General features: G+C 43.8%; 1 protein-coding gene across 11 annotated transcripts in view; it reads left to right on the top strand.

The window, feature by feature from the left end:
• The window catches only part of LOC138548762 (microtubule-associated serine/threonine-protein kinase 2-like), a 2,396,492-nt gene extending 2,380,711 nt beyond the window's left edge, over positions 1-15,781 (top strand). For 10 of the 11 annotated variants that reach the window (XM_069642298.1, XM_069642297.1, XM_069642296.1 and 7 more), the window contains one exon: positions 4,305-15,781. In XM_069642298.1, coding sequence (XP_069498399.1) covers positions 4,305-6,397 — 2,093 coding nt within the window. In that variant the 3' untranslated portion in view covers positions 6,398-15,781. The remainder of the gene's footprint in view (positions 1-4,304) is intronic. The other variant, XM_069642303.1, reaches the window with a different exon arrangement.
• Positions 15,782-16,353: the final 572 nt, after the last annotated feature.

The raw sequence follows: 16,353 nt of genomic DNA, 5'->3' as shown, positions 1-16,353 counted from the left end.
ACTGACTGGGACGACCTTGCAGGAGGCGAGTGTGTCCGGGCCGGTCCAAGATGTGAGGACCACGCAGCCCAGAAGCAGGCCATGAATCCAGGTGTTCCAGAGACCGGAGAACCAGGAAAGCAAACCAGCACGCCATCCCAAAGCAGAATAAACTTGCGGAGCCGCTGCAGTGGAAAGGAAGTTCCAGAAAGTTACTGGAGTACCGCAACCAAGTCCAGGTGCCTCAAGGGATCCAGCACTCGCGTAAGCCATAACACAAAGTATGCAAGAAACCACATGGTCCCTGAAACCTCAAGGAGGTCGTTGCACAGCCGGGAAAGGCGAGTCTGGGACTCACATCCAAATCGTACATGAGCTTGTGCTAAGGCTTTGCAGAAGAGTAAACCAAGTCTACAGAAAGCGAGAATACAGCTGGATATGCGAGTCTGGGACTTACACCCTGTCATGATTCCTGCCCCTCATGTCCCCAGCCCTCCATGATGTCAGGCTGGAGTTGGGCCACGATCACCTACATGGCCCTCAAGGGCGTCTTCATCCCTCCAAAGACCCACTTGGAGTAAGACTTGGCGCTTGTGGCACCAGACTCACTCCCATCGGAGAACATTGGGGATTGGACTTGTAGTGCATCGGAGAACATTGGGGATTGGACTTGTAGTGCATTGATGGGGACAAGATGGATGCCCCCACATATTTCGGTTCCCAGAACTGCATGTGCAGTCTAGTCTTTTGGGTGGGGTTCAGCCCAGAGACACTTGTGATACCTAGAGACTATTTAAGCCACGCCCAGGCTGAGAAACATGCTTTGTGTTTTCTGCACCTGCAGCGTGACACTCACTGTGTTCGGATCGGTCTCCAGTAGGTCTGCATCTTTCTTCTGCGCTCAGCTCCTGCAAGAACAAGAACACCATTAGGAACAGCCTTACCTTGCGGCGCTTCTGCCCGTCATTCATCGCTCCTTCTGTTCTGCGGACATCTTCGGCGGTGTCATTCCCATCCCGGCAAGCTGCTTCCTAAGGGAAAAGAACAGAAAAAAGGCATTAGTAAGCATTCAGCAAATCTTCGCTTATTTTAAAGACTGTACGAGCTTCAAACGCTTACCTGAATCCCAGCCGCTCTGGGGGAACTCTGTCTCCGGAACTTCTCATCCATCTGCAAGAGTGAAAAGACACTCCAGGTTAGTGTGGAAACATCTAGAGGCGCCGCATACCGCGCTTACTCACCGAATTTCTTCTTCATAACCGGCATCCATGCTGAAAACGTCGGGGCACCTAAAAGAGACAGAAAAATAACTCTGTTGTTCAATACAAATACGAAAGGGTTGCATCGCGCATCGCGCTCTTACTCACCTTCAGCACTACTCATCTCAGCAGCACGTCGCCATCCCGGGACGCTGGCCATCATCTAAGGAAGGAAAGGAACGAAGATAGAGAACTGTTCAAAAGACTCATTATACTTACCTGTCGGACTCTTGCCAGTGAAGTAACTAGGCAGCAACAAGCCCGCATCAATCAACACTCCCCTGCGCTGAAAGCAGGACGGAAAGCACACTTTCCAAGAAAACAAGGTGAGCTGTGGATCAAAGGGAAGGTTTGGACCCCGGGGAGAAGGGGTTCAAGCACAAAGAGACAATAGGGCGTTAACATCTACCAATCCTGGGTTTCAGGCCCAGTCTCCAGTCGGGTAGACTCCAGGGAAGGGTTCGAGGTCGTAAGAGGCCAGACAGGCTGAGTGATGTCCCCGTGGATACCAGTTGAGCGTTACACACCCATATCATACATGGAATTGTACAAAGGCTTGGCAGGAGAGTGAACCAGGTCTACAGTTTGGAGAGAGCATCCAGGCAACACTTTAACAGTGAATCACTTGGTGAGGGGGTACAGGTCTGCACCCAAGGGCCAGGAACCAATTCAGGTTGGAGGGAGCATACAGGCAAAGCCTCTACAGTGCATCACATGCTGAAGAGGGAACCAGGTCTGCACCCAATGGTCAAAGACACAGGGCTGCTTGAAAAGCGTATCCAGGCTGTTCTGCTACATTGCAGTAGCTGGCGAGGGTAAACCAAAGGTACCAATCAGGATCTGGGACCCCAAATAACTAATTTGTAAGCCTGAGGAAGGCTGGCAAAAGAAATACATTTCTCTGACAGCCAAGTAGTGGCTATAGTTAGAGAATTTGTCAAGAACGTCCTTTTGTCCAGGGGAATGGAGGCACCCCTTTGGATAAAGACGACATCTTTTATTTAGTTTGCTTAGTGTGTAAGGGACAGAGTTAGGATGTTGACACTGGATAGTGGGATGTTTACTTCGGACATTCTGACACTATTTATTTTCGTTGAATCAGGGAAACCCCTGTTAGAGTTGGTGCGAGTTAGGGTTTTCTTTTCCTTTTGCACCTTTGAATAAAAATGTATAGCCAACACCATGACCCCTCCGAGTCAGTCTTACTTCTGCAGCCTTATCCTCCACTGTTATGAGGTTCTTGCAGGGTTTGCGTAACCAGTTTCCTCCCTGCCAGTTTGCGGTTCTGGTATGGGATTTGAATTTAGTTTTGACATTTCTGATGGGCGCTATCATTTCAACCCCTTCATTCCTGCAGTTAGATTACTCAACCTTAAGGTGATTTTCCTGGTTACCATAACTTCTGCGAGACGGGTGAGTGAGCTCCACGCGTTATGTGTTTTACCTCCTTATTTGTTTTTTCCAAAGAGAAGGTGACTTTGAGAGTGAGACCCTCCTTCCTGCCAAATGCGGTCTCGGAATTTCATCTCTCTCAGAAGAGCTATCTTCCGGTATTCTTCCCCATGCCTCACCCTTCAAAGGCAGAGGAACGATTTAATCGACTGGACTCAGTAAGTTCTGCATCTCCTGTACTAGAGAGACAAGAAAAGATTACCAGCTTTTTCATTGGTTACACTGGTGCTTGTGCTGGCAGGGCAGTGACCAAACAGACCCTGTCCAGGTGGATCATTCTCTGCATTTCAGAATGCTGCGACTCGGCTGGAAAGGGTGTGCCTGAGGGTATCAGAGCTCATTCTACCAGAGGAGTGGCCGCCACCTCTGCCCTGCAAAGGGGAGTCCCTGTCCTGCTGCGACGCATGCATTTTTGCACACGTTTGTTAAGCATTATTGCTTAGATTCCCGTTTTAGTAGGACAGTTCTCCTGAGTTTTTTGATTTAAGTGGTGTCCTTGCTTCTTCCCTCCTCCAGGTTACATACTGCTTTGGGGGTCTATCATAGACTGTCGGTAAAGTTCTTACTGATTGATGTTCCTGACACAGATTCCTCGTCGCCCTCCCAACATTACCCCTCTTGTGGGAAACTAGTACACCATGGGTTCCACGACCCGCTCAGCATCAGAGTGCTATGAAAAAGGGTGGAACAGAGGTCTTGGGATACAGCACAGTTACTTATACTGATCCCGACGTCACTTCTGGTGCGGACGCATGGAGGTGCAGGACCTCAATGCTAGCCGCTCCCTGGTGGCATAAAGGTTTCTGAAGAACAGCTGCACTGGGATATGTATGCAATAGATTAGGAATCCGTGGCAGGAACATCCATCAGAAAGAACATTACGGAGAGGTAAATAATTTGTTCATTGTGTTGTACCGCCTCTTGAACTGATGCACAAAGGTTACAACAAATAGTGTCATGCAACAATGCCCTGATCGTAATATCAGCTGTTTGTATCCATGAACAATCCGCTGTATCAGCTGATGACTTATACTTTATAGGAAGTCGTTTCATCCAAAATTCTGTTAGTATTGGATGTCGTGTCCACCATATAATCACATTACCATCATTATTTCCAAGGACGCATACATCAGCGGTAGGACCAACAGCATAATGCCACCACTACCTTGATTTGCCATCGCTATCTAGTTGCTTAGGACTACAATTTCCATCAGCCCTATCAAGCATAGTAAATTGTGAGGGATCATCAACGCTACTGCCTTCACTCTGATATCGGTTAGGGCATGCAAGTAGGCTAAGCGGTGCTAAGAAGGGCATTCAGAAATGTTTCAAACTTTACCCTGTCTCTTTGAAGAAACGCTACTTGTATGCCAATCGTGTAAATCCTTTTTAGACCATATTTATATTGCAAAAGGGAAACATTACTTTTAAAGGAGTATTGCAGTTTGACGTCTGTTCTAGGTTCACATGCTACCTTTACAATCTCCCTATAACATGAAAGGGATCAGATTGCTCATAACAGTTTGCACGTATGAGCCTCATGTCACTTGTAAAGACTAAACAAATTGAGATATTAGTGTACAATACTAACACAATCTATATGTTTTTCTTTAGCAGGTGGAAATTCTTCACAAAGCAGCTCTCCTAGTTCCAGTGTGCCGAACTCTCCTGCCAGCTCCGGTCACATCCGCCCCAGCTCTTTGCATGGCCTTGCACCGAAACTACAGAGACAGTATAGATCTCCCAGGCGAAAATCAGCAGGCAACATACCTCTGTCACCATTGGCTCACACTCCATCACCAACGCCACAGTCTACCTCCCCTCCACGGTCTCCTTCCCCTTTACCTGGACACTCGCTGAGCAGTTGCGCCCTCATGCAATCCTTTCCAATCAAGCTACACTCGTCCCCGCCACTGGCAAGACAGATTTCCAGGCCAAAAAATGCTGAGCCACCAAGGTCTCCGTTGCTAAAGAGGGTCCAGTCGGCTGAGAAATTAGCTTCCTCTCTTACATCATCTGAGAAGAAACATGCGACTGCACGCAAGCATAGTTTGGACATCTCCCACTCCGAGTTCAAGAAAGAGATGTTGCAGAGGGACCCGAGTTTACAAAGCCTGCAGGAGTCTGCGAACGAAACCACTGGAAGCAAGATGGAGCTGGCTGAAAAAGCAGCCCTGCCAAAGCAGTCTTCTCGGAAACTGGGGGCAATCCGTCAGGACCGGGTCGAAAGAAGAGAGTCGCTGCAAAAGCAAGAGGCGATCCGAGAGGTGAATTCCTCTGAAGATGAAACTGATGATTGCTCGGAAGACAGCCAAGATGGGAGAAGGCTTGACAAGTCCTCTTTCAAGGTGGACCAGGGGTCCGATTCTGGCTTCAACGAAGATACCAAACCACCTTGTAAATTAGAAAACAAAAGTAGCCTAGATGATAGTCTGTTTTTGTCCATTGACAAAGCTAGCAACAGTGGCTTGCAAAAGATAGCAAATGAACGATTGGAAATTAATGCATTGCCTTTGCACTCAGGCCAGTCGACGAATCACAAACTTCCTCCAGTTTCTTCACGCCAGACTGACCATTTTGTACTGACTTCATGTTCAGAAGGAGTAGCAAAAGAGCACATACTTTCAGAAAGCAGTCACCCAGTAGTACAAAAAAAGGAAGACCCTTGTGCAATCACAATATTGTTAAGGGAAAATGTGTGTGCCCAGATAGGTGTGGTGCACTCACACGACCTTCAGAATCCCAAGTCCCCAAAAGTAGCCCAAATTGTGCAAACTGACCATGTTGGGTTGGCCCATGAACCAGGTGACCCCAAAAGGCCCATTGCAGATGAAGATGTCCAGATGCATAATGCAACACACTCAGTGGCTCATTTTCTTCAACCTGCATCGTCATCCTCACCAGTGGACTTTAAAAACAATTCATCGGTGAGGAGAAACACAGACCACCCGGTGACAGATGCAATTCAAAATCCTCTCCCCTCCGATCAAAATTGCAGAACACAGTGTCTGGCACATGTGTCACAATATACTTCTCCAAGAAGCCTCACAGATATTACCTCCTGTCCTCAAAAACATCAAACTATATTGCATGCAGAAAGCACTTTGAAAAGCAAAGATAAAGTAGACTCTAAAAAGGTATCTACAAGCACTGCCATCTCATCTCCCACTTTGCTTTGTGATAAAATTCCCCTGACCTCTGAGCTGGCTAATTGTGCACAGAGCCTTGTCAAGGTAATTGTGCCAATTGTGAAAGAGACTTCACACAAGGTGCAGGAGCCACCACAGGATGATGGATCCAGTAACCGAGGAGGAGATTCAAAGCCAAGCAGGTCAGAATCTTCTCAGGTTGAATTAGGTCCAGATAACACTAACACTACTCTCTCTGGTAGTCCTGTACAAAGATTTTCATCTTGCTGTGAGCCTGCAAAGCCAGCGAGCCTGTGGGAGTCGAGCTGTCCCATGACAGCTAAAAATGAATTGTGTTTTAGCCTTTCAAAGCCATCCAACACCTCTTTGAGAGAATTGTCGCCAACCAAGGATTTCGCACATGCCCAAGGCAGACAGACCTTACAGACTCCCCTGCTTTTAGAGGACAGCGTGTCCCTTTGGAAAGAGGATATGGCACAGGGGGAAGTGAAAGAGACTGGGATCCTGGCAAAATCGGACTGTATGTTGACACAGGCAGTCTTACTAAAAAAGACATAGCAGAACCACATAGTTTCATGGACAAGTATTTGGGTTCAGACCCACAGACTGCATGTTCAACACTATAACAGAAATGATAAAACGCCTGTGGACATCTTCCCCTTGGTTTTGTGTGTCCATGCTGCTTCTTGCCTTGTTTCCCTGACAGTCTGTATTTTTTTTTTTTTAAATGTGTTCAATGTACATATGGAACAGGGTATCTTAAAGGCAAGCTAGATATGTTGTGTGTGTGTGCTTTGTGTTTCATTTGTGTGAATGCCTAGTTACCCACTGAATTCAGTAACCCATCCAGTTCCCGACACCTGCCCTCTTCTTTCACACACATATGCCGCATTGCTTTCAGCTTATGCCCTTTGGAAATTAGGAGATGGACACCTTATGTAAAAAGTTAATCATTCTTGCTCTTCTTAGTAGAATCTGTTATTAAACATTTTGCCAATTTGACTGGCAAACAAACCTTTTAAAGGAAAACATTTATAAACCCCTCCTTCATAGGCCCTTCTCAGACATCCTCATCCCATTGTTAACCATGGTCTTTATTGTGAGGTTTGTCAGGATTGTCAAGTGCCTTGACTCCCGTGATAGTCGATTCCAGTCTTTGGCCATCTAAACAGATAAAATAACCAACTATAATTTGAAATTGAAAACAAACCGTTGGTATAAATGGCTGGTTTCCCTTTGTCCACATTTCTTCTTGGAATACACCATATGTTTAAAGGCTACAGTGTGTAACCCATAGATTCCTACTATATTGCCTAGCTACTACATTTGCTGTCCTCATTCATAACCTTACTGCTGAGATGCTTCTTAACTGTTCTTCATCCCCTATTCTGTTAACTATGGTTCATTGAATTTCAAGAGTTTGGGTAGGGATGTTAATGTCAAGGAGATGTCTGTGGGTAAGGGCTAATTTGCCTTTTTCCCTCAAAATGTACTCTTACCCTCACCTTTTTGCGTACCGATTAGGCCTAGTGCATTTGTGCTCAAAATCCAAAAGATCCTTAAAGAGCCCTTTTCTCCCTCGTTGGTCAGGCTTTGAACTCCCATTTTACTATATACAGCTATATCTTTGAACTGTTCTTCCATGTCGAAAATTATTGATTGCTCTTTCGGCAGTCAACGGGCATGCAGATGAAAATAAGTGTTCACAGCACTTTTGCATATTTGCCATTCGGTAAAGGTGCATAATTCCCGATCAGCTCTACCTTTGAGGACATTGGGAGTGGCCAGCTCTAAGCAAAATTTTAACCATGTGTTATTCTGACAAGAGACTTATTAAAGTGCAAATTTGTGGTGTACCGTGGTCTGTGATATCAAAAGCTGTATGCTAGAACACTTAAGTAGATTTCAAATTGATTGCTCCATCCTCTCTAGTTTATAGTATGTTTTACCTCCCCTCTCACCAATAGACAAATAATCGAATCCAGAGTCTCTATGATTAGTCAGACCATTATTCTTTGTATTTGAATCCCTTACTTGTCCTCCCTCATCTAAGATGTTCTTTATTTCTCAATCACCCTGTTGATTATGTTCTTATTAAATGTTAAGATGCTGCATTTGCCATAATGTCCACTGCTGCAATGTAAAGGGTGGCAATGCCATTCCTGTAGTTTTCACTCCCCGACATTTGATAGTGGGAGAATGTTGCTTTTAAGTGCCAGCACTCAAATTTGCAAAATCTAACAATGGCTCAAGAATCTCTTCATGTCGAATGATCTGTGTATTTTGATTGAATGACCCGTCACCTGAGCATTAGTTGCCAATCCCTTCTCTTGAAGAAGGCGATTGAGCCCTAGTACTGCCCTGAAAAATGCTCTTTCTGGCAGACTGTTCCACCAGGTTGGAGTATGTTTTGATGCTGCAAGACAGATAAAGCCCCATATCACTCCTTGATGGTCCCAATGGGCATTGTGTGTCATGGCTGCCGGTATACTTGTAATATCCCTGACAATCCAATCAATATATCCAGTGGATGTGGCGTCCTCTTCTCAGTTCAGCCAGAAATGTGACTAATTTCAAACTCCTTTGTCAGATGTCCCTGCATTTCATCTGGTTCTTGCCCCTACTCCCTGCTATTTAATCCGAATACAATTGCAAGCTGCGTCTACCCTCTTACAGCCTTTTGTCTCTCATGGGCATTTCCTTCCCAGCAACCTTGCATGTCTCCAACGTATTTGTCTCACTCATGAGTGCTGTCTGCCAGTTCTCTTGGGAAAAATGGGAACAATATATATATGTCATCACCCCAATGTATGTAGTCTCCCTCATGCAGGTGAGAAGTTGATTTGGTAACTTCCACTCTTCCACCATTCAGGCCTTCTGCTGTGTACCGTGCCGCTATGGAGAGAGTAGTGCATTTTCAGTGGAAGCGAATTATTCAGCAAGACTAAAGGACCAGTACTGTTCTTCCTTGCAGCAACCAGCAAGTAACAACTCTGTTATCAAGGCTTACATTATCTGTAAAACATACCACAGAAAAAGCGAATCGTAATAGGCCTCCTCAGTGGGTGAATGTAAATGCTTCTTCGCCACATGTGCCCGCTGCATTATCCAGGCGTGCAAGTTAATGTTATTGCGTAATTCTGTCATTGCTCCACATTCACATTTTTAATTGATAAAATGATGAACAAAATCCTCTCTAACCATCCATGTACATATTTGTGATGTTGCCACCACTGAAGGTTTGAGGAAAATGGATAAAGAGGAATCTACTTGGGAATGCAGACAGCTTGTTCTGGTAGAATGTCCACACTGGCTGCAGTTGGGGAACTTTGGGACACTTCTGTGATCCATGCTGGCTAACTACCTCCCTGGCCGTTTCGGAAACTGTGTCCATCTTACTTCGCCTACGAGCTTTGGATGGCAGAGAACTGTAGTTTGACGAGCACTTTGCTTTGCGTGTCCATTTATATGCTGCACACAATTTACCAAGCTGATAGGACATCCCATGAACAATAACATTTTTATTCATGTTTTTAATCTTGGCATTTTCCAATTTTTCTACTGACATTGTCATCACTGTTGTTGGAGAGTGTATAAGTAAAACAGGCAATGGGAAAGTGCAAGTTCAAATGCTGGCAAAAAATGTAAGATTTCATAAATCCTCTTGTAACCGTTGTCTTCCTTGATGATGTTGGAACCCACTTTGTGAAAAAATTGATTCCTGTCACATCTAAATTCTCTCATGAAATCTACATTACAAGGCTTGCCAGTCCTGTGCACCGTTGGTTGGGGGATATGCATGCTGTGCTTCAAATCTCCTGCCCGGGGTATAGCATTTACAAAATCTACTTTTAAGCCTTGAACTGGCAGGAGCTATGCAGGATTCTGCCTGGGGTATATTGACAGGAGGTGCAGGCTAGAAACCTAGGCTACCACCGCTACCCCAAAGGATTTAATTCCTTCCATGCTATAGAAATGCATATTAACTCTAGCTCAGAATAAGTGATGGCAGTCAGAAAAGAAAATGCAGCTCATTACGTTAAGAACCTCGTTAGGCCCTTCAGTTTTGGGTGTCCTCTAAGCAATTCTCTTGTAGGTGTTCTTGACTGTAGTGGTGGGTACAAAGTGGGGCACAGTTTTGTAAATTGACAGCAGCTTTGGAAAGCCAGATACCTATGCATTTGTCATAAACCTTTGTTTCTACAAATTGTCGGCCCCTGAATTCTCCATTTCTTAGTCGATCTGTAGTATTCTCCAATCAGTCAAGGTATCAGTGTGTTACTACCTGCCTAAATCCCTGGAACCCACCTCATACATAATATCTTCCTACCCGATCTTTAAAGCAGGCTGTTTTTTTTTAGCTTTCTTTATTTCTCCTTCATTCTTAATTGTGTTTTTAATCCCAGACGGGTGCCTTTCTTTTATCCTTGCTGCCATTTATGTATTCACAAACAAATCCTCTCCAATATAGCACCTTTCCAGAATAGATTCTGCTCTGAATGTACCTGGCTGGCCTGCATATGTTCCTATGGACAGATTGCACCAGATATTGTGTTTTACGTTTGTCTCCTGGTGGAAGGGGCAATGTAGGTACAAGTTGTGACAAATGTAAGAATCTATATTTTCCTTCATAGAGACCATCCAACTCTGAGAATTTCAGTGCCTGGATTATATGTACTGGTTTGGTCAAGGGCAGAAAGGTTTTGGTCGATATGCGGCTTTAAGCCATGGACAGCACGAAGCACAAGCAGCAATATTAAAAATAGTTTCTTGTTAAAAAGAAAAAATGTGCCAGATTGGAATGTCCCATGTTCTTTGTTCCTAGTTGGTTGCTGGCTTGTTCAGCCTGGCATTAACCGGGCATTGGTCAGTTGCATCTATCTAGGTAAAGGTGGTGGCCATTTAGAGTTTCACTTAATGGGAACTTCTTGGATGCTTTTTAATTGTTGTTCATGAGAAAGAGAGAATGTGTACAGGATTGTCATTTCAAAGGATTTGTGCAAAACGTAGACTTTGATTTCAAGATTGTTACTAGGACATTAAGTAGGATTTTTTTGTGAACACATTATGCACACTCAGATTCCTCATCCTTCCAGAACAATGAGGCCACCTTGCCTGCATTTCCTTTTATTGCCATAGATCGATGGGACATGTTTTGTTGGACAACCTTCTACTCTTGGCCAGAGATAATGGGCTCTTGAGGTAAGAAAGTTGTGCCCAACATGTTTACATTAGGTATCACTTTGCCCTGAAATGTTTAACGGACAAATAAGAGCCTATGTATGGTATTTTAAGAAAACATGCCAATGCAACGATTAGGTGTTGTTTTTTGATGCCTTTGCCTACAATAAGTGGCATGGAACAGTAGAAAAGGCAGTTTCATCGTTTTAACACATTTAAAGCTGGGCGTTGTCTGCGGACCCTTCATGTTTAAGGTTTTTGGAGAACCCTCCCATCTGGGAAGAGAACCCCACTGCAAAGCAGAGACCACACACATCTGCTTCTGAATGTTAGAATACCTTCTATAGACCCACTAGAGATGCTGTTTTTTTAAAAGATTTCAGGATGTTGGTAGCATTGGGTAACACAGCAGATGGCTTGGACGCAATCGTAGAGACTGCTGCAGTATTGTGTGGCTTCTTAGGCACCGGGACATGGTGAATAAGATAAACAGTCTTCTTGTTTAAATGGGGTTCAATATTGACGCTTCATGACAGTAAAGATTTGGATAAAGAAGTCTGAATACCTGTGTAAGTTTGCATAAAAATACTCGGGTATCAAAACGGCAGGATAAAAAAGTCAACTGATTTGTCAAAATTGGAATGGTCAAAGAGGGATAAATGAAAGGCAGCACTTGTCTTGACGTCCAGAGACTTTAGGGAACTTATATTAAACAAATTAGGCTCTGTGGAAAAGCATACTTTTTTGTTTAGCCGTCCTCTTTCAAAGTGCAAGGACACTTTTTGTGAAATGCTTTCCTACATACCCACTGGTATCCAGCACGGGGTGAGTGGGAGGAGACCTGGTAAATTGACTTGTACCATGAGTTTTCAAATTATAATAATTTCATCTTCTTTTTTTTCTAATTAACTTGGAAATTTAAAAGCCAATGCAAATGTTTGCGTTACAAATGTTAGATTCAGGAATTCACCCACAACTCAATTAAACAGACCGTGGCTAGAAACCGCATTAGCAGGGTTTACCAACAAAGTTCTTCTTTGCTATTGCATTTAAGAGGTGCATCCTGTGTGATACCAGCAATGGGCTGAATGCCAATGCTGCAGTGTTTCTCCCTACTATTTGACTTACCCCTTTGCAATCCCTACAGGCTCCTGCTTGAGATATACCAAATACACCTGGTGCTCCCTTAGTGCTTACTGAATTCAGTGGTTTACACTCAAGATTGAATGACAGCCCAGTATGAGGAATATTCTCCTGGCCAGGTTTGCTCGTGTGATATTGTAGGTGTGCTAGTTCTGCGTAGTATCCTGCACATGTCAAACTCTTCATAAATATGTGTTCTTTCTGGATGGGATGAAAAGCAAACCTCACAGCCACTTTAGTGCTTGCCCTGAACTACTTGAAAGGTATGTCCAGACAAAACCAAAGCAGTGGCAATCCATATATTGTGAAGTAAATTTGGCATTGCAACCGCATTGTAATATGCTAAGTTTCCAGTGTGGTAGGTAGTCTATGATTAGAAGGGGGACACCTGCTTGGTTCAAGCTGTTGTCCCATGGCGCTTATTCATTTGTTTTTTCTGTGTGGTCTCAAAACGCAGTGGACCTTTACCTGCAAGCATGTCTCCGCTTTCTTCAAAGGAAGACCTTTTCCACTGAGCCAGAGAAGCCTTATGGGAGTTCTGCATTAATGCTATATGTCTACAGGTGCTCATGTTTTATATCATGTTCAATCTGCCTCTCTCAACCACAGCCCTTTTTTGTAAAGTGAACTCCGATAGACTGCTTCTCTATTGTAAGCATTTCTCGCCCTAAAACTCATTTCGACCGCTTGGGTTTAAGTGATGGACCAACTTGCTGCTTTTGTTACCATGGACATCCATCGGGGGGCAGGGGGGTGATGTGTGTGTGTGTGTGTGTGTGTGTGTGTGGTTTGGGGGGGTGCTTTGGAGAGCAATTTCCCGATTTAAGGTACACCTTTTTTGTTAGCTATAAAAAAAATGCTGCAGCAACTTGTTAGCACCTACAAAGTGCAACAATGATGGCCTCTGTGGATGAAAACAATAGGTGCTGTAGATTGTTTTCTGTTTGCAGCCAAGGAAGTGGACAGGCTCTACATTAGCTTGAAGTGATATCAAAGTGAATGCCCTTTTCTTAAAGCTTATAACCATTCACCCTTTGATTCACATGAATCCTAAACCCATTCTGGTGGCCATTAGGTTTCATACCTACCTTCTATTCTTATCAGCACACTACCTTGTGTAGGCTGCAAGGGGTCCGTATGAATGGTTTCCAAGGTACTACTAGTGGTCCATTAAAATATATTATAATGAGGCAGGAAAACGATTGACCGTAGAATACCAGCTGATACACCAATACAATTTTAGGAAGAAATCAAGTGATAGAGGCATGAAATTGGCAGCAGATGGAGACCGCCTGACCCATCAAGTTTGTACAACTCTCTACCAGCTTTGATGCTGTCTTGATCTCCTCTAAACTTGATAGTCTGCTCTTGTGTCTGCTCTAGACACTTTTATACCTCACTAGTGCAATCGTGTTTTGTTTTTGAAAAGGTAAGATAGGACTTGAAGGCAAAGGAGATGCAGAATCTTCAGATGGGACATAAAGAGCCTGCTGAAGTATAAGGAATCGGTGCAAAAATCAGCTATTTTCTGAAGCGCAATGAGTACAGACGCATCCAGATCGGACCAGAAAAGAAGGCAATCGTGTCAGAGGCATATGGGAATGGTCAACGTCAACTAGGAACCAAGGTGAAGGGCTCTTGCAGCCAGGGTTCTGAAATGGCTACCCCACAGAGACATGCAGAATGACACTGCAGGCAGTCGAGTCCAATAAGGAAAAGATAACCATCTCATGAGAGATAGCAGGACTCTAGTCCCTACTGAAAAGTCTTCAGTGAGGTCTCGGAATCAGATGTCTGGGAGAAAAGCCTGCTCGGTGCCAAAGCAGGTGCATAGTAGAAAGCTGTGAGTCTGCACTGGGGGAGAGAAGGCAAGCGAGGGTGAATGGATGGAGAGAGCAGCCTAGATAGGTACCAAAGGAGGTGGATTTCATACAGTTGAGAGCCCAGAGAAGGGAGGCATTGGGCTGCCAGGAGATGGAAGAGTGAGAACATGCATCTGAGTGCCCAGGGAACATGAGAGCAGACCAGACCAGTTTGGAAGCAAGAGGCATAGAAGATGAAGTAGTCAGAGCAGGCCACTGGGGCATCGTTGATGCTGCTAAGAACAGGATCTTTTAGTGTCCATAATATGTTGACACAGGTACATTTGGAGGGAGCTACTACCCTTTTTGTGTTAAAAACCCCATCATTGTTAAAACATTGGTGAGCGGTGATGTGGCAATCTACAACATCTTCTCAAAAATTAATTAGCACAAGGGAGGTCGTGGGAGCTTCCACCGAAATGGCAAGTGACCCAGCTGCGTAGGGCATTGTGCAGTACATTCTTTTGGGGGAGAATACAGAATGAAGATTAAGGGCACTTTGCTACGGCTCCTTCCCACAATCTGTGTTTGTATCCAGTTATATCATTCACAGTGGAGCCTGTTGCTTTTCCAAATTATTTTGTTTATCCAAATATTGGTTAATATTTTATTTTTGTTTCTGTTAGTTTGAGGGAGCAACCCCTTGCGATATGAAATCAGTGCATTCCTTCTGGGTGCTTGGGTGTTATGTTTGATTGTCTTCATTTTTATTTTTTGAAAGGTGTGTTGTAAAATTGCAAATAGCCTTGGGAACGGACAGTTTGCACCACTAGGAGAAGTCTGCTACCTCTGTTGCATGGTAATTAAGCCACATGGGGTTTTCATGGTATCTGGCAACTGTCTGTGTTTTATTGATCCCATTCCTAGGGTATTTTGGGATATGGACTCGAACTGCAAGCCCCAGGAACCTGAAAAAACATCATGTGACCGGTTTTGTGAAGCGTTCAGTAGTACCTTTTAAGGTGCCAATCCAATGCATACTTAGAATTGCAGTGCAGCATTTCGTAGTTTATTAAAGGCTACAAAGTTTAAAGGTCAACCAATCTTTTTTTCAGTCAAATTCAATGAGCACTCTGTCATGCTTCGAACATTATTTGTGTCTAATGCATTTCAATTAAGGGTTGAGACATGGCCTACGTTTTATTTAGCTGAACAATTGAAAAGGTGGGTCTGCATCCTGGGAATTAAAGTTTGAATACCCAGAGGTGGTCTTACATTTGTCAGCTTAAGACCCAGGATTACATCTAGGACTGGCCAGTCACTGCCCTGTGATTTCTCTCCATCAGGTGGCCTCAAGCAATGGGGAGACTCGTGCCGTGCAATTGTACCTGTAGTGATGGGTGAAAACAGTGTCCTGTGCTCTTCATGTCTTGTTGACAATGTGTGATTTATGGGTTTTTATTTCTGTTCATTTGGAGAGAGGAACGTGTTCATGGCTCTCCTTTGATTTTAGCTTTCTGGATGGATAGACTGATTTTTTCGAAACCTTGTATGTGTGTGGATGGTTGTGTGCTTTCAGGCTGCGACATATCTTGGGGAGCAGTGGGTGGATGAGAGCTTTTCTTTCCTTTTGCCAGGCTACAAACACATCATTTACTCTGTGCCTGGGGGAAGGCGATTAAAGTGTGAGATAAACTGTGTTTTTAGAAACTTGAACCTTTGCCACATACTAGCAGTGCAATACTTTTTATTCATGCTGTACCTGCATGTTGATGTTAAACCCTCTTCAAAAAATAAAAGGTTTCTTTTTTACATACCCCTGAATTATGCCTTTCATTTCTGTAGTAACATGTATGTAGGATCGCCTGGTATGACAAATGGCAGCATTGCTTTTCCATTGAAGTGAAAAACAAAATTAATATGAATTTGGGTTCTAACATTATAAGTGGACCCACAGCTGGGCTGCCCCTCTTGGGCTGGGACCAAGCCTGATTTGCTTATGAAAACTTTTTTGGTTTTGCTTTCACCTTTCTTGGGGTCCCCATCCTAACGCATGCTTTATCTGTAGGTTTCTGCTGCACAAATTGGTACAACGTTACATTCAAGAATTCTTAGGAGGCACAAGAATTTCTGTATGTTTTTCACTACATGTATTTACTTTTTCACACTTTTGAACAAGGGAAAAAATATAAAATTATTTTTAAATTCAATTTGATTACTTTCTATTTTTTGTATTTATTTTATCATTATTTTATTATTTTTTGTCACAGAAATGCCTGGATTTGAGAAAGGCAAAGGGTAATGCCGAAACACGTGTCATCCAAAAGGGCCTAAAATCATCTAAAAATAAAAAAACGTATACACAGACGGACTTGAATCCCTTTATTT

This window comes from Ambystoma mexicanum, chromosome 1q (assembly GCF_040938575.1).
Source record: "Ambystoma mexicanum isolate Mex_15411 chromosome 1q, UKY_AmexF1_1, whole genome shotgun sequence".
NCBI classification, from domain to species: domain Eukaryota; kingdom Metazoa; phylum Chordata; class Amphibia; order Caudata; family Ambystomatidae; genus Ambystoma; species Ambystoma mexicanum.
Note: the sequence above shows the minus strand (reverse complement) of the source record. Positions and strands in the feature narration are given on the sequence as shown.